Source organism: Fusarium falciforme, chromosome 5, assembly GCF_026873545.1.
Source record: "Fusarium falciforme chromosome 5, complete sequence".
Classification (NCBI taxonomy): domain Eukaryota; kingdom Fungi; phylum Ascomycota; class Sordariomycetes; order Hypocreales; family Nectriaceae; genus Fusarium; species Fusarium falciforme.
In genome coordinates, this window is record NC_070548.1 from 3425577 (window position 1) to 3444620 (window position 19044).

Genomic DNA, 19044 nt, shown 5'->3' on the forward strand with positions numbered 1-19044 from the left:
TCTCGTCGCTCGCTTTTAGCTTTATTTCCACTGCTTTCGCTCCTACAGCCATGGGTCTCCCGTAAGCGCAGCCTTGTTTTTTTTTCCTCGGATGCCTCTCGTTGCCATCGCGCCAACGCAGTGATCCCCGGTCGATCCATCTTTCGCTATCGCTTCGCAAGCCGGCGCAACATAGATCGTGCTCCGACCGTGAATCCGCCTTGCCGTTGCATTAACTACGAGGGCGTTGGTGCATTTCAACTTTGTGTCGCCGAGTCAAGATTGACTTTTGGACATGTACTGATTTATTGGATCTACAGATTGTTTATCGCCCCTGTCGAGTCAGATCTCCCACCTAAAGCTTCAGACAAGAGCAGAGCTACGTCACCAAACCGTTCTGGAATTCGTCGCCATGGACGTGCTGCCGAATATCGTGAGCGCCGCGCTGCATTGCGCCGTCACATCTCCATTCGCGATAGCGAGCGTAGAGAACGAGACTTCATGGCGAGATGGCGACCTAGCCCCTTGAGGGAGAGCCATTTGGTGTCGAGGATTGGTCCTGATGTCGACTCCATGACGGTTCCCAATGTCCCAGACTCAGTGCGATTTCGCGATGGCCCGAGGCCTGAAGATCGCCGAAGAAACACCCTGGAGGAACAACTCACCTCTCTGTTCAGGGATAACTGGCCTGCGCCCGGGACGACCAACGAGCAGCCAGACGAGCAGGTCGATCTTGGATGGTGGACATTTGAAACTCTGCCGCGATACAACCGGTCTCGAATTGTCAGTTTCTAGCCTTTGCTCTTGCTAGTTGAGCATCATCGCTAACATACTCTTCAGGTTGGTCCGGTTAGCTTTCAGCAGGATGAAGATGGACCTCTACGAGGGCCTCCCCCTCCCGTTCAACAGCCACCTACCACTACTCGCTCATCAAGCGCCGAACAAGAGAGAAGACGCCGACGAGCCGAGTTCCGAAACCGCGCAATGGCTAGGCTTGAAATGACTGAGCGTCGACGCAACGCGACCTCGCAACCAAACCGAGGTGTTGATGGACTTGGTGATCGCGATAGAAGCCTCAGCCCTGAGGTGTGGGACACCCTTTTGACTACCCTCACACCCGACCCTCAACCGCCAAGCGCGGGCTCATCTTTTGCATCGACTGTTGCGTCGCAGAGTGCTGGCGCATCGTCAAGCACACCTCTGACTGCTCCTGACCCGCCCCACGACACGTCGGTTGACCAGGCTTGTGAATCGGGCTGCGAAAACTCGGACACAGAATCGCCTGATTACGAGCACCCCGACTTTGCGCTAATCCGTCGTCGCCGGGATGCGTTGCGACGTGTTCGGGTCCGAGTGCCCGATTACAACTTGGATGGACCGGTCGACGGGCCTATCAGCCGGGGTAGTGGGGCAGTCAACTCCGAATCCTCGGCCACTCGGCGGCGACGATCACCGGACGGCCCTTTGCCCAGTGGGGAGGATGCCACGGGAAACACGGCTGAACTGGATGGTCCATTGCCTCTTGCTCATCAACGCCCTCGCCATGGTTGGGTAGGACAATTATCTGTGGGAAACTCGGATGACGAGCAAGTTTTGGAGCGATGGGGGGTCACTCGCGAGGGCTCAACAACATCGGGAAACAACACAATTGTTGGTGACGACGACTGGATGGGAATGCAGCGCATTGTTCGAAGTCTGGCACGTCGTGAAGATATACCGGACGAGTGGTGGGCCGAGGCAGGCCTCAGTCGAAACTTGCCAGGAGATGGGCCTGAATGAGCGAGCGGGCACATTTGCTTTGTATTTTATAACGGACCAAAACTGACAGGGTGCTCAATGTGTCAGGAAAACAACAGCGAGGAAGCGTCGGAGTGTCGGAGTGTCGGAGGTTTAGATGTCTGAGTATACTGGGACGGTCAGCGGTTAACGGGCGTTTGAGTCAATTCTGTATAATTGCGGGTGCTTTTATTTAGCTGTCGTGCGGAAACTCGCCCACGCTACAATTCAATATCATGAGCCAGACATTTTGGTCACGTCTAGTGCTTTGACTGCTGGGCTTATTGCGAGGGGGTTTTGGATATATTTGCGGCGTCATGCATGTGCCTGGACCCTCATCTAGACAGGCCCTGGCAGATGCAAAACAATGGTGGCTTGGAGTACCTTGTCTTCGGAACGGCTGCGTGCTGTTGGTCGCGATAACTGCTGGATACAGATGAGAAATACGAGGGCTTAAGGTGCCAAGATGCGAGGGTTTCTCCGGTCCTTGGTGCAGTTGACCATCGAGGGTGCCAGGGCTCTTGAGGGCATCCGCGCGTACATAGTTACCAACCGATTGGTAAGACGCGGCAATGACGAAACGAGGATGCCCTGCCGCATTGACGAGTATGTATCCCCTGGTCGTCTACGGAGGGTGCGAGACATCGTCATGCCAGCGTCACGTCAGGCTGGCCAAGAGTGATTGCGCTTTGATCAGGGGATAGCCTGAACTCGTTGGTTACTGCTTACAACGAGTCTTCCCCCCCGCGACTCGAAATCGATCGGCAGTGAAATATCCTTGACCAGCTACGGACAAGGGGGCATTCGACATGGTGTGAAGAAAAGAGAGGTAAGCGCATTTCTCGAGTTGGCATGGCCGCGGCGATGCACTCCAGATCAGAGGTTCGCAGCCCCCTCAAGTCTGTCGTACATACCGGGATGAGACGCATTAGTGGCCCAAGGCTAGGGGCGGTAGTAGATGATAGATCGGTATCGTTTGCGTTGCGAGCAGGGAAGTGTCACTGCGGTTTGCCCGAGAGTCGGCGTTGTTGGTCGTTCGCTTACAAGTCATCCTGGCCGTAACTAGTAGTTGAGGCGTCGCAGGAGCTGGCTGAAAGAGAATAAGCCGGGTGTCAAGAGTGAGTACATTGTGCGCATGACGACTCATTCAGGCACACATGAAATCCCTCGGCCACTTTCTTTTTTGATTGTCCTTCCATCCTGCCGGCGGTGAGAGGCGCACCAATGTCGTAACCCGTCGTTGTAGTTCCGGGGATGGCTTACCTTACTCGAGGGCGATGGAGATGTCTTGGAAATTCTGCGACACTTTGATTAGGAGCGTCGCCCAATGAGGATGAGCGGGACATGCTGCCCTTTCGGACGGACAGCCTTACAAGGAGTTGGGCAAGTAAGGCAGGGTCAGAGTTGTGAGTGAATGCATTGCATTACATGACATGGCATGGCATGGCATGAACTTGGGCTGTTTCAACGGAAAGCCATAGCATTGTCGAGGAAAGACACTGGCTTGTAAGGCTTGAGATATGGGCCATCATGAACATGATAGAGTTCTGCAGCCTGCCGTTCCCTCAGGTATGGATGGATTGCTTCGTTGTCGGCGTGGTTGCTGCTGTTGGGTGTCACCAGCAGAGAGCCACCTCACCTCACCTCACTGTGGAGAACCGGGGGGCCATCCACCATGCGCGGGCGATGAGCCAGTGGGGAACAGCCCGCACCGCCCAGTGCCGGGAGACAGCCCTGTAAGTATCGGGACCTGCGGCCCAGTAGCGGGCCATCCCTCTGCAGGGCGCTGAACAGCGCTGGAGTTACAGGCAGCGTCCACGCCCGTCCACTCGGCGGAGGCCAGCAGGCAGGGACCGCAGGTACGGGTACCTGGGCCCCGGCGTAGGTTGGGTTGCGAGAAACAACACCTTGAGCGAGCGCAGGTCCATGATTGGGGATCAATCTTTTGGTCCAGTCGAGCCGAATTTCTGCCCAGTTGTCATTCATTCTTCTCTTCTCTCTTGCAAACTTGCCCGTCTGATCCCCTCCTTGCTCCCTGGGCCTCTGTGCGTAGTCCAACCCGTCCTCTCGTTTTAGCGGCCGCACGAAACGAAACAAACCTCTGCTCTCTCTCTCGTCTCCCCTCCGACAACCCTTGACTCGATCACGTTGACGACCTCGACGATCCTGCGAACCGCACGACCTCCTCAACGAGACGGCCGAAGTTACTGAGCGGCCCAAAGACGACCTCAATCTCGACTTCGCATGTAGAAACGAACCGTTACCGCTCTTCGCCCTCCCCTGCCTCGATCTTTGCCGGGAATGAGATCTCCGTCTTGACACAGAAACCCGGTTCTCTTCCTCGTCGCCCGCCTCTGCTCGTCCCGAAGAGGCAGATTCTCAGCTGGCCGTCGCTATAACCGAGCCTCACGTAGTGAGAGCGTGCCCGAGAGATGCTGCCCGAGCGGCAGTTCCACGCCAATGGCCGCGCCGCCGTGGCCAGCCGCGAGCGACCAATGCCCGGCACGCCCTCTCGCAAGGAGAAGCACCGCGAGAGCTCTGCCCTGCAGGATCCGGGGCTCAAGGACTACGTGCGTACACTCTCCAAGCTCCCGCGCCAAAAATTTTTGTAGGACGAGAGGAGGAAGCAAGGGTTTAGGTTCAGGGAGAGTTGTGCCAAAGTGCTAACGTTATATCTGCGTGTAGCGCTTAGGTGAATGCCTTGGGAAGGGCGCTTTTGGATCCGTATACAAGGCTTTCAACTGGGGCAACGGCGAGGCGGTCGCTGTCAAGCAGATCAAGCTCGCGGATCTGCCCAAAAGTGAACTGCGCATGATTGAGGTGGGTTTGTTCCTGGATAAGTTGAAGAACGAGAGCTTATGGGGTTACCTGGAACCGAGATGCTGACAGAGCGACGATTAGAGTGAAATTAATTTGCTCAAGAATCTTCATGTAAGAAGCTCCCTCTGAAGGCGATATAACCTCTAACCATGACAGCACGACAATATTGTCAAGTATATTGGATACGTCAAGTCCGTTGACGCCCTTAATATTATTCTCGAGTACGAATTCCCATGGATCTTCAAAATGCCTGGCTGACCAACTAGGTACTGCGAAAATGGTTCCCTGCACTCGATCTGCAAGGCTTATGGCAAATTCCCCGAGAATCTCGTTGGTGTCTACATGACCCAAGTCCTACAGGGACTTCAGTATCTCCACGACCAGGGTGTTATCCACAGAGACATCAAGGGCGCCAACATTCTCACCACCAAAGATGGAACAGTCAAACTCGCAGATTTTGGAGTTTCCACCAGCACTCTAGCTGGTGGACAAGACAAGGAGGCGCAAGTTGTCGGCACCCCCTACTGGATGGCCCCTGAGATCATTCAGCTGTCTGGAGCGAGCTCTGCCTCTGATATCTGGAGTGTCGGTTGCACCGTCATCGAGCTCCTTCAGGGCAAACCCCCATATCACAACCTCGCCGCCATGCCTGCGCTATTCGCCATCGTGAACGACGACCATCCCCCTCTACCTGAAGGAATCTCGGCGGTTGGTCCACCCAATTATGCCTGTCGCCCTTTGCTGACTTGATTCAGGCCGCCCGAGACTTTCTGATGCAGTGTTTTCAGAAAGACCCAAATCTTCGTGTAACAGCCCGCAAATTGCTCCGTCATGCTTGGATCACAGGCTGTCGTCGAACCGAAGCACCCGTATCAAAAGCACCAGCCAATTTCAGTGATGCTGTCGAGGAGGTCAAGCAGTGGAATAAGGCGCTCAAGTCATCCGAGTCATCGCTCCGAGCCTCGACTGGCTCCGAATCAGGCCCCTCGACACGGTTCCTCGGTGGAACGCCCGCCAAGAGTTCTTTGGCTCTCCCCAAACCCCGACCTGGCGCTGAAGCTTTCAGTAAGCCTGAACTTGCTGGTATGTGCAAATCCCTCGGCGATCCGGTCGCCTTAAACCGCAACCGGGCATTTGGCGTCCTCGGTCGACCGAATCCGTTCAAGCTTCCTCCAGGGACTGACATTAATCTACGCAGATGACGACAATTGGGATGACGACTTTGCTACAGCCATCTCACCGAGTGCGCTGCAGCTACCCCATCTCAAGCCTCAGGATAATTTTGGCGGCCTCTTGTCCAGCGACCGCCTCAAGGCGTTTGCCTCGGTGAATGATGGAAGAAACGATAGCAGCGCCTACGACGACGACTTTGAGGGAGAACTCATGACGATAAAGGGCCCGAATCACTGGCAGGACAATGATCCTCAGGAGCAGACGATCCGGCCTCTACCGAAGAAGACCACCAAGACCCCAGAGCCCAAATCACACAGCCGGAACAAGTCGAGCTCGAGCAGGGCCGTAGGCTCAGGCCGGACCAGATCACCTACGAAATCACACTTTAACAACAAGTTTGAGCTCCCATCGAGACCAGACGTTGTGTATCGCGAGCACAGCGTCGAGGACTTTTCGGATCTGTTTGTGGATAATGATAGTGTATTCACCCACAAGGTGAATCAAGCTGTACGAAGAGTAGGTTGTACGTATCATGATGGACTATCAGGCTCACAATTTTCAGGGCTCACGGCAGAGCGATGCACCACAACTATTCCATCCATCAGACCTCACGACCCTGCCGAGATCAATGCAGGATCCCGTTGGGAGCAGCATCAAGAAGAAGCCCAGCTCTCGACCATCCGTGCTTCCCGATCGACCTATGCGACGTACTCGGTCGTCGATAGAGATTCAGAAATTCGCAGAGGACGACGACGAAGATTTTAGCGACATTTTCGGCCCCGAAGACTCGATAGCCGAAAAGGAGGAGAGCGAGAGAGGTTCTGAGGATGGCGGATTGATGCTAATGTCGCGCGTGTCGAGCAACTCCTGGCTAGGAGACGACGAGGATGAAGACGATCCGTTTGCGTCGATGGACCCAGGATGGGACGAGATGGACTTGGAGGCAAATATTGCCAGGGATCGACACGCCAGGTTAGCAGAGAAGGTTGAGGGATTAGTGAGGTCGTTGAAGACGACAGAGGGCGAGGACGCCCTGGCTGAGTTCTCCGAGGACCTTGTAAGTCTTGACAACCTTTTGATTGAGGACTTACTAACCATGTGTAGCTTGCCTTGCTCTGGGAGAACAGCGAGGTGAAGAACTTGATTATCAGCGCCCACGGATTGCTGCCCATTCTTGAGATCCTAGAGCCATGTACAGTCAAGAGCAGACAGTACATGATATTACAGCTGCTCAAGGTTGTCAATGCAGTAAGTTTACAGTCGCCTTTATCAAGAGACTCACTAACATCCCAAGATTATCCTGGATGACGTGGAAATTCAAGAAAACCTCTGCTTCGTCGGTGGAATTCCCATCATTACCAAGTTTGCTGCACGGCAATACTCTGACGAGATCCGTCTCGAGGCAGCTGCCTTTGTTCGTCAGATGTATCAGACATCTACATTAACACTACAGATGTTTGTATCAGCAGGTGGTCTTAACGTCCTGGTCGAGTTCCTCGATGAAGACTACGATGTTACGAGAGACCTGGTGCTTATTGGAGTCAACGGAATCTGGAACGTTTTTGAACTCCAAGGCCCAACACCCAAGAACGACTTTTGCAGAATCTTTTCACGAAGCAAGATTCTTTATCCATTGGCACTGGTTCTACACAGGGTCCTCGACGAGGAGGGCGAGGACGAACTGGGCGAGCTTATTGAGGGACGAATTGTCAACATTTTCTATCTCTTCAGCCAGGCGGAGAACTACGTCAAGGAGGTAGTTGCAGATCGGCAGGTGCTGAAGAGCGTACTGAAGGATCTACGCCGCATGACACCCATCCACCAAATCACGATGCTCAAGTTCATCAAGAACTTGTCGATGCTTTCGACAACTATCGAATCGCTTCACTCGGCTGATGCTATCGAGTTCTTGATTGATCTTCTCAGCTACAGCATGAAGAAGGGTCAGACCCATTTCCGCGAGATCTCCAACCAGGTCCTCAACACCTTGTTCAACCTCTGTCGTCTGAGCAAGGAACGCCAGGAAGATGCTGCGGTTGGTGGTATTATCCCACTGCTGCTACGTATCATGCAGACCGATCGCCCCCCGAAGGAGTTTGCTCTTCCGATCCTCTGCGACATGGCGCATTCGGGATCAAAAGGGCGGAGATATCTATGGCAGAACAAGGGTCTCGACTTTTACGTGTCACTACTTACAGATCAGTACTGGCAGGTTACCGCGCTTGACGCCATCTTGATTTGGCTGCAGGAGGAGACGGCCAACGTGGAGAGCCACCTGGTTGAGGGCAGCTTCACGCGCGCCATTGTCAGCTGCTTTGGCACAAACAGACTCAATGCCTTCGATTCGAACCTTCTGGAGCCGTTGCTCAAACTGCTGCGCCTGAGCCCGTCAGTTGCGGCGTCGCTGGCGAAGCCCGAGATGTTTGCGGGTATTGCGCAGCGCCTAGGACACAAGAAGGCTGTTGTGCGGCTGAACCTCCTCAGGCTGGTGAGGACTATCGTGGACGCTTGTGAGCCCGGATTGGGCAGTGGTGATGGAACACGGTCACTCAACAGCTCCCAAGTGCGGTCTCTCATGGCTGCAATTCAGACCTTATCAGAGAAGGACTCGGCTGTCCTGGTGCGGAACCTGGCTTCGGAGCTGGTCAAGTCGAATATTGAGGGCAGTGGAAGACCCCACGAGAACGTACCGAGTTCTGTACCAAGTTCGACCTCATCACGTCGGGGATCGCGACGTAATACGAGCTACACACCCCCTGGACTGCACTCGTCTATGTCGGTTCCGCAAACGCCAACTCATAGAAGCCGCGCCAGCCTCGCAGGCAATGCCTACATAGAAGTAGCAGCGAGCCCGCGACGCTCGGCGGCGGTGGAACGGGAGGGTATGCTGTACCGTCCGCGGAGCAGAGACGGTCCTACAGGGATTCCCCGACGTATCAGCGGCGAATTTGGCGCCGCGGGCAAGAGCCGGCTCCCGCGAACGTCTCTGGCCGGCGGCAGCGGCTCACGATCAGCGGTGGGAGTCAGCGGCAATGGCAACAGCTCTGCCATCGGATCACGAGGTGACATTCCCATGGTCGTCCGCAGCGAGAGCAGCATGAGCAACAAGGAGAACGTGGGTCGCGCACCAGGCAGCCGCGATGGCCTAGGCAGCCGAGACGGGGGCATGCCACCGCCAGCCGGTCTATCAGGGGCGTCAGGCGCCGTGGGTAAGAGACGGAGCCGAGTGCCAGGTGAGATCAAGTGGCCTTGATGAACAGGAGGAATGTGCATGAGATAAGAGAGAAGCATGAAGGTACATGATTTTACACATGAGAAGACATGACGCGGAGGGTGATGAAGAGGATGTCATGATAGACGCGATAACACAAGGGGGGCAGCGATACAGGAGTACAAACGCAAAAGATCAATACGAAGCAATTCTTGCTATTCTAGATGCCTTTCTATTTTGTCTTTTTCTAGCTAAAGTGTGATGAATTGGCTCAAGGCTCACATGTGTCATAGCTAGCCCTAGCTCTGGGCACCTCTGTTTCATACATCCTTAATCCAACCACTTCATGGTGACCAATCCAAGGCATGTTGAGGTAAGGGAGCGGGCATGTTTATCTCAAAGCGCTTGGGATGTATACAATAGTAAGACTGCGTGTCTCAGAGGATGAGGATGCACCCTAGCCATTGCTCAGCAAGGTAAAGAGAATGATGGGTATCGCGATGAAGCAGCCGGCATTTCATGTTTACGGTGTCTTGAGGCCGGCCTAATCGAGGTGCCAGAACCAGAGATTGAACCAAAGCCGAGAGATATCTCTAGTGTCAACTCCGTCATCACTCAAGTATCTCTGCCATGACAGGCCCAGCTGCCCTGAGCCCTGCTAGAGAACGGCTCTGGCACTCCCTTGACCAAGAACCCGTAGTGGCGTCGGAGAGAACATCCTTCTCAGAACCCCTCTCGGACATTAAGCTGATCATCACCGTAGAAGCGAAAATTTCTCCGTCCTCTATGGGCATGTCAACCAGGACCCCAGAGGTGGGAAGACTCCCTAGCACTACAGAACTTGGCACGCACTGTGATGGCCTCGAGAAGTTTGCTAGTCCCGTAACACCACTCCCGTCGGCTCGGGCGCTTTAACCTGGCAGTTTACCTCAGAGCAAGCAAAAAAAAAAAAAAAAAAGAGGCAGTCATGATGTGATTGCTTTCCTAATTCGGCAATCCTTAGGCTGAGGTCATGATCAAGGTCGCCTAATGTGCAACGGTCGCCACGTGACAGCCTCAGTAGCAATCGACACCAAGCCCAGGACATCACCAGAGCATAACTGGACCAACACGGCCTCAAAATGCAAAAAGAAAGCACCCAGAAGGCGTATGGGATTGCTCCCGCCAGGGCTTGAACCTGAGACCTTCGCATCACTGATATTACAGTGTAAACTGAAGTATTAGTACGACGCTCTAACCAACTGAGCTACGGAAGCCGACTGGGTGATTGAGCGGATGACCCGCTCTTGGTTGGGGATGGCGGGCAGTCAGTCAGGCTAACAAGGAAGAGCAAGACTGGGAAGCATTTATCCATCTGTGATGTGAAGCTCGGCAGAGGCCATCGACGGCTGTTATCAAGAGCTCAGGGTGCATTGTTCGTCATTAGTTGCATTAGCGGTTGTGCTACTGATTCAATGCACAGCCAAGCCTCGTCCCAAGCCCAAAATCGCCACGTAGCGAGCAAACCTTGTCGGGACAACATAATCTGTCGATTATGCTTAACTCAAATCCAGGGTCCAACAAAGCCTGAGATCCACTAAACCCACAAAGGGGACGTTCAAACACGAGAATGAGGCCTCTCTGGGCGAACAAAGATAGAACACGAGGGTGTTGCTGAACTTACTAACAAAGAAAGCCTCTCGCCGCCCCGTTTCACACGCGTCGTCGGTGCGCGGCTCGAGTGGCTGACAGCAAGCCTCCAGGGGTCCTCTCCACCGGCAAGCCAAAGAACCGGTTTTCCCAGCCGCCTGCGAACAAACTGCCCCCCGATCATGACGCAAGCGCCTTGGATCCGCGGCGGCCCACGATTGGCCAGGATGTATGCCGCGTGTGGAAAGGGCCTTTGTTTCTGGCCATGATTTGCAGGGCGATGCGCTCACCTGGGTCAAACCTGGTTCTGATTCTCTAGCGGCTGGGGTTTTTCGTTTGCTTGGATGGCGGTCGTTCTTTGACTGTGAATCATGTCGCACCATGATGTTGGAGGGATGCCTATATAGGGCACTCCCACCTCCCAAAGGGGACATTGTCCTGTTGATATTCCTTTCTAGACATTCCCTTTTTTGTTGTATACTTTGAGAATATTCGACTAGGAACGCTTGTGATAGGGGACACGACTTACACCATGCTGTCGAGGTTTTTTGTCTTTTTCCCCTTGGTGTTATCCTTGGTGGCCTTTATACTCTCCATCCTGTGCCTCTTTGCTGGTCATAATGAAGGCTTTATGGAAGAGTATGCTGTAGCACGAGTAAGTTGAGATTGTACTCATGTATGTTTATTTATTAATAAGCCCAGCTCAACACCTCAATGATCGGCCAAAACTTGATCGATACCAGCAGCGACGCTTCCACCAACGAGGAAGACGACGACAGCTTCTTCGGCAGTGTCAAGGATAAATGGAACAAGGCTAAGGAGAAGGTCAAGGAAGAGATCAACGACATTACCGGCGAGGTCGCCGACGAATTGGCCGACAGGCTTGGTGTTTCCGAGTGGTACTCTATCCATGTCATGTCGACGTGCGACGGAGACTTTAAGCCCAATGCCACGAGCCCGGGTGCTGGGTTCAACGTTACCAACTGTACCAACTCGGCCCCTGAGAGTGAGTTACTCGAGATGCAACGCTGGGAAATATGCTGACCATTTTAGAACGCTTCAACCTTACTGAGCTGCTCGACCACCAGCTCGAAGTTGGCCCGTTCCAGCTCAGCTTGACCGATATCAACTGGCCCGATGATATTCAGGACTCGATCGACATGCTCAACTCGGCCCTGCTCGCCCTATTCGTTCTTTACGTCCTCGGCGTAGGCTTCTCTGGTCTTGCTATGCTGGGCAGTCTCGCAGCCTTCTTCCTCTTTTCGCGCCGCGGTGTCAATGCAGCCAACCTCGGTCTCGCGACTCTCGCAGCACTGTGTCTCACAGTAGGCAGCATCCTCGTGACAGTCGCCGGCGACAAGGGCGTCGATAAGATCAACGATGTTGGCGATGATGTTGGAATTTCTGCATCCCTTGGCACAAAGTTCCTCGCCTTGACCTGGGCATCTTCCGGACTCATGATCGCTGCCACAGTCTACTGGGCGACACACCTCTGCCTCATGCGACGCGAGAGAAAGCGACAGTGGACACCTCGCAAGGGCAGCTACTAAAGATTCCTGACGACTAGAATGATTCACACACTTTCCTTGGTAAAAAATGGGTTTTGGGGTGGCGGCTATGATACCAGAGTGTTTTACTTGCTAAGGGGTTGAAGAATGGTTCCCTCCTTTTATGACTTACACAAATACACACAGCCACGCAACTGGCGTACGAACAACTAGTAAATATCAAATAGTAATAAGATAGCTGGTCTATCCAAAATGGCTCCAAGTGATTTTTCCCAGTGTCATGCGTGCAATGTTTAAAGATTGCCTTGGTAGACCCCTGAATAGTGCTTGTGACGTCACCACCGCGGTCCTCGAATAAAGTGACAGGCATCCAACTGTCGTGCCACACCAACCACCAACATGCACAACTTATTTGTATGCGTCATGACATGGCAAACCTGATTTGACTTCAGAACTCGTCTAGATTCTACTTGATAGCAAATGTTTGTCGCTTCTCGCCTCAACCTGCCTCGACCCTGGGGAACATCTCGGTCTACTGGTTACCAGACCATGCCCGGCGGATTCCACGATGAAGAGTCCGGCTCAGGGGAGTCGGACTCGCTGCTCGACCGCGGGCAGCGAAGGGTCCGTCGCTTCTGGGACGGCTTTGTCGACTTTGCCTTTCAAGGCAACATCCTCCAAATTGCCTTTGGTCTAATGTGAGTGAGCACGCGTTGTGCAGGCTTCAACGCTGACAATGATAGTCTCGCCGCTGCCTTTACAGACTTGGTCAAGTCGTTTGTCAGTGATGTGCTCATGCCGCCCATCTCCATCATTCTTCCGCTCAACAAGAACATGGAGGAGAAGTTTGCGGTGCTGAAGCCTGGGCCCAACTTTGACTCGTCGGCGGGATACAACACGCTCCATCAAGCGCAAGATGACGGCGCCGTTGTCATGGCCTACGGGTGAGAAATGTGCTCATTATGTCTTGTCCAGAGACTAACAGCACCAGGTCGTTTATCAACCAGGTCATATCATTTGCCATGCTCGGCCTCTCGCTGTATGGCCTTGCACATCTGTACCAGCTCGCGTCGACTGAGCCCATCATCAAGCACACCAAGAAGTGCAAGTACTGCAGACAAAGAATCAACGAAAAGGTAGGAGGAAAGTTCCTGGATGTGCAGAAACTGGCTAACAACCATAGTCTGCGCGATGCATCCATTGCACGAGCTGGCTCGATGGAAGAGAGGACTAGCACTAAGAGTATCCATGATACCCCATTTTCTCTCTGGATTAGAATTCGATCCTTGCGACTTGTTTTCATTTTCATTTCAACAGTAATAAGTTTGCTTTATCTTCAAGTAGCCGCTTTTGTTCATTTCTTGGGTCTTTTTGCAGCATTTTTGCATGGTGTTGTCTTTGTCAGAGCAGATTAGTATACCCAGGCCGGTAGCATTACATGGAAGTCCTTGATCAACGCGATGCGATTCACAATTTTGGCTCCACACTTCTCTGGGTGACGAAAACAGTTATCTACTTTCACATGAGATATACTTCGCAGAGAATAATAATTTTTCAACAAATACAATGAAATTGAAGTAGAAAAAGCTGCTTTCAGCAGGGGGCGTCTCGTACCTGAAGCTCCAGCGGAACGCGGAGAAACTTGTCCCCACATGGTCGGTGGCTCCTACCTAAACGGCCTAACCTCAGTGGTTGCTGTGCAACTGCCAAAATTGGTTCCCGCCAAAAAGTCAAGTCAACTTGGAGAACTCAACTTGGGGGGTCATCGCATGTGAACATTGACACTCTTCATCTCACCAACCACCGATCCTCTCTCATCGTCGACCTCCATCTCCTTGCGCCATCTACGGCTCGGCGAGCACCTTCTCCCATCATGGCTCCTCTCATCCTCCACAACGTCCCCGACGACGAGTGCTACATTGGCGACGATGGCATCAAGCGGCCATACGCCATGTATTTCAACCAGTACGGCCTTCCACCATCTTCTTTCTCCCAAATCTGACATTTCATCTAGGCAAGATGGCCCTCAGGGAAGCACTCGCTCTCGTCGCACCGTCGCCGAGTCTGGCTCGTTTGGCAAATCTACTCGTCGTTCCCGATCACGAACAGGGACACCCGCCCGAAGCCGCGAGAATCCCACCCTCGCCGCCGCAGACAAGCTCTTTGGCGACTGGGTTAACAACCAGGCCGCTGCCGCTCCCGCGCCTGCCGTCCAGCGTAAGAACAGCGGTATGATGCAGGAGGAGGCAGCCGCCCAGCGACCCGTCACGTCTACCCCCGTCGAGGTTATCCTCCGCGGTTACCGATCGTCCACCCAGCAGTACGCTGCCATCTCGCGATATGAGGGGCTGGCTGGTACCATCCTCGAAGATTACCCCCGCGAGCCCCCTGCGACTCAGCGCCGGTACAAGTCTGAGCTCCGAGACCCTGCCTTCACGCGACGCCGGACCTTGACCGCAGACGAGCGAGCGCTGGTGAACCGGGCAGATGGTGGAGAGCACTGGGTCAAGGTCACATTCGGAAGCAGCGAGGCTGGCGAGACGGCCATCTATGCCAGCCCTCAGAGGATACTGGGACACTTAGTGTATGCTGAGCCTTACCGAGGACACCCCCCTGCCAAGGACGAAGCTTGCCCCGATGTTGACAACGTTGTCCCCGACCATTCGCGATCTCAGAGCATGCCCGCTCCTACTCCTAGGACCAAGAGCTTTAGTGGAATGCCTACTTCATTCAACAGCCGTCTCCTCGACCTTTCTCCTCCTCACTCGCAAACATCAAGCCTCACCATGGACACGGGAACCATCAGCCAGTCGACCGCAACCGTTACCGAACCGCTACCCCAAAGCACCACCACAGGCATCGAGCCAATCGAGATCCAAGATGAAGATAGTGTCTTCTGTCGTCGCATCCCTACCGCCCGCCGTGCCACCCTTCTCCCCGCTGAGCAGGCACTTCTTCCTCAGCAGACGGTCATGCAGCGCTTGGTCAACGCCATCCCCTTTGTCAAGTGGTTCGGTGGTAGCATGATTGGCAACGAGGTTCCCCGTACCGAGACAGGCGAATTCGACTGGACCCGCGCGAGTTTGTACTGGAAGCTCATCTGGTGGCTGGATGCCACATTTGGACTGTTCAGTGGTGATGTGCTCAACGCCGACAAGGATGACTAGGAGATCACATGTTGGTTTTGGAAGCGCAAAATCCGTCGACGCAGCAGAAGCAAGAACAAGAAGAGGAAAAGCAGCAGCAACATTGCTGCAGTGTATGAAGGATAAAGGTTAATCATTGGCCAAGGCGTATTACGGTCATGGCGTCAGGCGTGTGGGAATGAATGGAAGGGCCATATCTGGTTCTGAATGGCCTACTTTGGGAGGCATAGGCATAGAGATCAAGAAATCCGCATAATGTTTGTACAACACTACCATATCAACCAACCAACGAGAACAAGTACCCATGGATGCAAATCTATTGCCGGTCCCAGCCAGCCCTCCGTGAAGAGAATGTCTTGCAAAATACAATACCCACACAAACGCCCTAGCAGATAACTCCCGAAAGTAGACAGGCTCAACCCAAGCATCATCACCCAGGGCTTTTAGTGTCGTCACCACTCCATGCTGCGTCTGCAGAGCTGGCATCCGTGATGAGGCCCGGTGACCGTGTCCTTTCCCTTGTTGAATCAGAAGTCGGTGGCCTCCCTCTAGGCTCCTCATTCTCTTGGCCGTCATGTTGTTCCTCTTCCCCGTCTGCCTCTGCAACAGGCATCAGCTCCGGCCTGTGCAGTTCCTCATCCTCAAGTCCACAGGGCACACTTCCAGAAAGCGAGTCGAACGTCACGTCCGTCGGCACGCGGCGAATAGGCTGCGGCGAGAACGGTCTCGCGTTCCGTGGCTTGTTGAAATCTGTCGAAAAGACACTGTCACTGTCATTACCCCCGCTGCTCTGCTTCGAATCCGAGGCCAACGCTGCGAGGGATTGGTATCGCTCGGCTTCCATGAGTAGGCTGTCGCTCCTTGCGTGGCCCGGCCTGGATGCCTCGGACCCCGTGTCGGCGAGTATGCTCTTTGGGGGCAGGATGGAGAAGAGCTTTGGTGTTTCTCCGCTGCTGCCGCTGAGGTTTGCCGTGTCTTCCTCCGTCGCGAATAGATCTTGGCCCTTTTCGAGGAGCTCGTCTAGACCGCCGCCGCTCCAGCCTTTTCTTGCCAGGCCCTCAAAGATGTCCACCTCTGCGCGCACGAGGCTGCAACTGGCGTCCACGATCCTCGAACTCGTTTCTTGACTCTCTCTCAGTAATGTACGTGCGTGGTCTGCGTGTAGCGTTGTTAGGCCGTCGAGTTTCGTCGTCAGTTCAACCAGGTGGGCTCGGAAACGCGAGACATCACGCCGCCGCTGCTTGTGAAGCTTCAGGCCCTCCTTCTCCAGACGCTTAATCTCCCTGCTCTGCGCCTTTATCTTTTGCTTGTACGTCTCCTCCTCATCGTCGATAACGGTCTGCCACTTGTCGAGGTCGTGTAGCAGCGGCACCTCAAAGGACCGGTAGACGGTCTCGGAGAGGATCTGCTGGTGGTTCGCGACGAGGTAGTGGACGCCCGAGGCCGACATGAGCATATCAGCGGTACAAGAGCCCTTTGTGGTGAAGCTAGCCGTCATGTTGGCACCAGACGGGCCGATAGGCTCGGCGCGAGCCTCCTTGAGCCTTGCGCATGATTCTAGAGCTGATCCAAAGGTAGAGGCGGCAGTAGATAACGCGGCGAGGGCGAGGCGATAAGCCTTTGCCGAGGAGACGAGGTCCGAATAAGCTTGCTGGGAGTTCTCGAGGTCGGCTTTGGTCAAGACGGCATGGGCGGGTCGCGGAGGCGGGGGCAGCGGTAAGCTGAACTGGGAGAGGGGGTTCGCCGTGGACGCGATCGAGTATACGGGGGATCCGGGGACGGGCGGGAGCTGCGAAGGCGTGGGGGACGCAGGGCGAGAGTGTTGTTCCGAGGCCATGTTTTTTTTTTGTGTTGTTTGTTTACCTGACGGCTCGCAGGCCTCTCGACGACGACGACGGCGGACGGGCGCTCACCGAGGCGAGGAGCATAGCTCGTAACTGAGCTTGAGGATGATGAGGGAAAAGAGACAGCGTGGGGGGAGAATGGATGAGGATCGAATTGAGCATATGACGGAGAAGGTTTCGGAGACGAGGTGAAGCCGGGGCCGGCGAACGGTTGGAGAAGCCCAGTCCGCCCGGGGAGGGAGGAGGAGGTGACCCCACTGTAATCCTAGGGCACTTGGCGGTCCGTCCTACCTAGCGCATGGGCGACGACGGCGCACGTCATTGAGCATCAAGAGGTTGTACCATCACGGGGTTACGGCCACGCGGCAGTAAGAGTGGGGGAGTGATTGGTCCATCTGACATGGATGTTTAACGGTCAATGGTTCTAGCTGTTTGTCTAGAAGATCTGTCTCTCAAGTCTACTTCAAATAACGCTGTCTAAACATTCACCTAGTTCTTGGGGGGGAGCTGCTGGCGCAGGAAAGCCTCGACCTCGTCCAGCTCCTCGAGGCAAGCAGAATGTCCCATGCCACTAGATAGTCAGCATACACCCACAACTCCAATGAGATGTCAAACTTACGGGTAAACCTTCCAAGTCACATCATAGCCAAGCTCCTTGAGCAGGTCGACGCTCAGCTTGCCCCGCTGAATATTGACAATGGGGTCCGCGTCGCCGTGGAACATCTTGATGGGGGTCTGTCGGTTGGCGTCGGTGGGCGACACCATCCCCGCGAAGCTTTGCGAGAGGAGCAGCCACGACGACATGCCGATGATGCCTCCGAGCTTGTTCTTGCAGGTAAGACCTGACAGGATGGACATGGCGCCGCCCTGGGAGAAGCCGCCGAGGACGATGCGCTCCGAAGGGATGCCGGCGTCGATCTCCTCCTGGATCAGGTTGTGGAAGTACTGCTGGCTTCGCTTGATGCCCTCTGTGTCCTCGCTACGGACGAGGGTGTTGACATCACCGCCAAGTTGCTTCTGCATGGTGTAAGAAGGATATCCTTCAAGTGAATGAAATAACTTACCACGTCAAACCACCCCGGCATTCTCATTCCCATGTTCTAGGCCCGTCAGTTCCAATTCGCCTCACCGAGACAATCCAAACTCACAACACTGATGGGGATTTGAGGCGCATGAGGCAAGATGAACTTGACTTCATCAAGCCTCTGCCTTCTTCGCCAGTTCTCAACCGCCGAAGCCCATCCATGGCCCGTATCGCCCAGACCATGGATAAAGATGACGGTGGCCGTGTGGCGAGACGCCGCGGGGAAGACGAGCGGGGCAAGAGACATTTTGTCTTTTTCTTTTGTGACGGTTGTGTCTGGCTTGTAGTTCCAGATGGCGAGGAAAATGAGCGGGACGAGAAAGATGAGGAGCCAGCGAAAGACGGTGCTCTTGTTGTTCTGCTGCTGCTGCTGCTCGTCGGACATGGCAGAGTTGGAGGTCGGGTTGTCCAATGAGAGGTTTTGCGGCTAGGTGGAGTTCGGCTTGAGTTACCCTAGAGATGAAGCTGGAAACGGGATGTTCAGGCAATTTGCTACTCTTCAGCCGCACTGGAGCCTCATTGTAGCTTCTATGGGCTTGTTTGACTATATACGCCCTGTTCCTCCTGTTGGAAATCCCTTTTCCGTAAATCCGGACCACATTCCACCCCTAATTTATTGCCTTTAAAGGCATGAGCATGTCCAACGTTAATGTGCTTTTGAATGCCAACTTTTATTTCTAGTTGAATCAAGTTACACCATGTACAGTGTATCCCTCTTCTACCATTTTAGTATTGAAAATGGCTTCCCCCTTTACACAGGCGCCTGGTGAGATATTGACACACGCCAAGGCCATTCCCTTGAGCGGAGGGAGGGGAGGCAAGCCTTGGATTAGAAACTGTGCTGAATAAGTATTTGATGTAAATGTATAATAAT

General features: G+C 54.1%; 7 protein-coding genes across 7 annotated transcripts; 5 read left to right on the top strand and 2 right to left on the bottom strand.

The window, feature by feature from the left end:
- Nucleotides 1–50: 50 nt before the first annotated feature.
- Nucleotides 51–1758, top strand: NCS54_00728300 (Hypothetical protein; the record flags this gene model as incomplete). Its single annotated transcript, XM_053152714.1, has 3 exons — nucleotides 51–61; nucleotides 300–762; nucleotides 820–1758. 3 exons carry the CDS (start codon nucleotides 51–53, stop codon nucleotides 1756–1758), a joined length of 1413 nt encoding a protein of 470 aa, XP_053008689.1.
- Nucleotides 1759–4187: 2429 nt separating this feature from the next.
- NCS54_00728400 (Protein kinase domain-containing protein) lies at nucleotides 4188–9001 on the top strand (the record flags this gene model as incomplete). Its single annotated transcript, XM_053152715.1, has 10 exons — nucleotides 4188–4325; nucleotides 4441–4575; nucleotides 4657–4686; nucleotides 4732–4796; nucleotides 4842–5283; nucleotides 5331–5658; nucleotides 5774–6264; nucleotides 6311–6805; nucleotides 6853–6996; nucleotides 7043–9001. 10 exons carry the CDS (start codon nucleotides 4188–4190, stop codon nucleotides 8999–9001), a joined length of 4227 nt encoding a protein of 1408 aa, XP_053008690.1.
- A 2119-nt stretch (nucleotides 9002–11120) lies between these two features.
- Nucleotides 11121–12138, top strand: NCS54_00728500 (Hypothetical protein; the record flags this gene model as incomplete). The annotated part of the gene is made up of 3 exons (XM_053152716.1): nucleotides 11121–11243; nucleotides 11291–11594; nucleotides 11642–12138. 3 exons carry the CDS (start codon nucleotides 11121–11123, stop codon nucleotides 12136–12138), a joined length of 924 nt encoding a protein of 307 aa, XP_053008691.1.
- A 357-nt stretch (nucleotides 12139–12495) lies between these two features.
- NCS54_00728600 (Hypothetical protein) lies at nucleotides 12496–13330 on the top strand (the record flags this gene model as incomplete). Its single annotated transcript, XM_053152717.1, has 5 exons — nucleotides 12496–12510; nucleotides 12574–12794; nucleotides 12840–13040; nucleotides 13088–13232; nucleotides 13280–13330. The coding sequence occupies 5 exons, from the start codon at nucleotides 12496–12498 to the stop codon at nucleotides 13328–13330; spliced, it is 633 nt and encodes a 210-aa protein (XP_053008692.1).
- A 639-nt stretch (nucleotides 13331–13969) lies between these two features.
- Nucleotides 13970–15263, top strand: NCS54_00728700 (Hypothetical protein; the record flags this gene model as incomplete). Its single annotated transcript, XM_053152718.1, has 2 exons — nucleotides 13970–14061; nucleotides 14111–15263. 2 exons carry the CDS (start codon nucleotides 13970–13972, stop codon nucleotides 15261–15263), a joined length of 1245 nt encoding a protein of 414 aa, XP_053008693.1.
- Nucleotides 15264–15672: 409 nt separating this feature from the next.
- On the bottom strand, nucleotides 15673–17079 carry NCS54_00728800 (Hypothetical protein; the record flags this gene model as incomplete). Its single annotated transcript, XM_053152719.1, has 1 exon — nucleotides 15673–17079. The coding sequence occupies one exon, from the start codon at nucleotides 17077–17079 to the stop codon at nucleotides 15673–15675; it is 1407 nt and encodes a 468-aa protein (XP_053008694.1).
- Nucleotides 17080–17575: 496 nt separating this feature from the next.
- On the bottom strand, nucleotides 17576–18555 carry NCS54_00728900 (Acyl-protein thioesterase 1; the record flags this gene model as incomplete). The annotated part of the gene is made up of 4 exons (XM_053152720.1): nucleotides 17576–17657; nucleotides 17706–18103; nucleotides 18151–18186; nucleotides 18235–18555. The coding sequence occupies 4 exons, from the start codon at nucleotides 18553–18555 to the stop codon at nucleotides 17576–17578; spliced, it is 837 nt and encodes a 278-aa protein (XP_053008695.1).
- Between the last annotated feature and the right edge of the window lie 489 nt (nucleotides 18556–19044).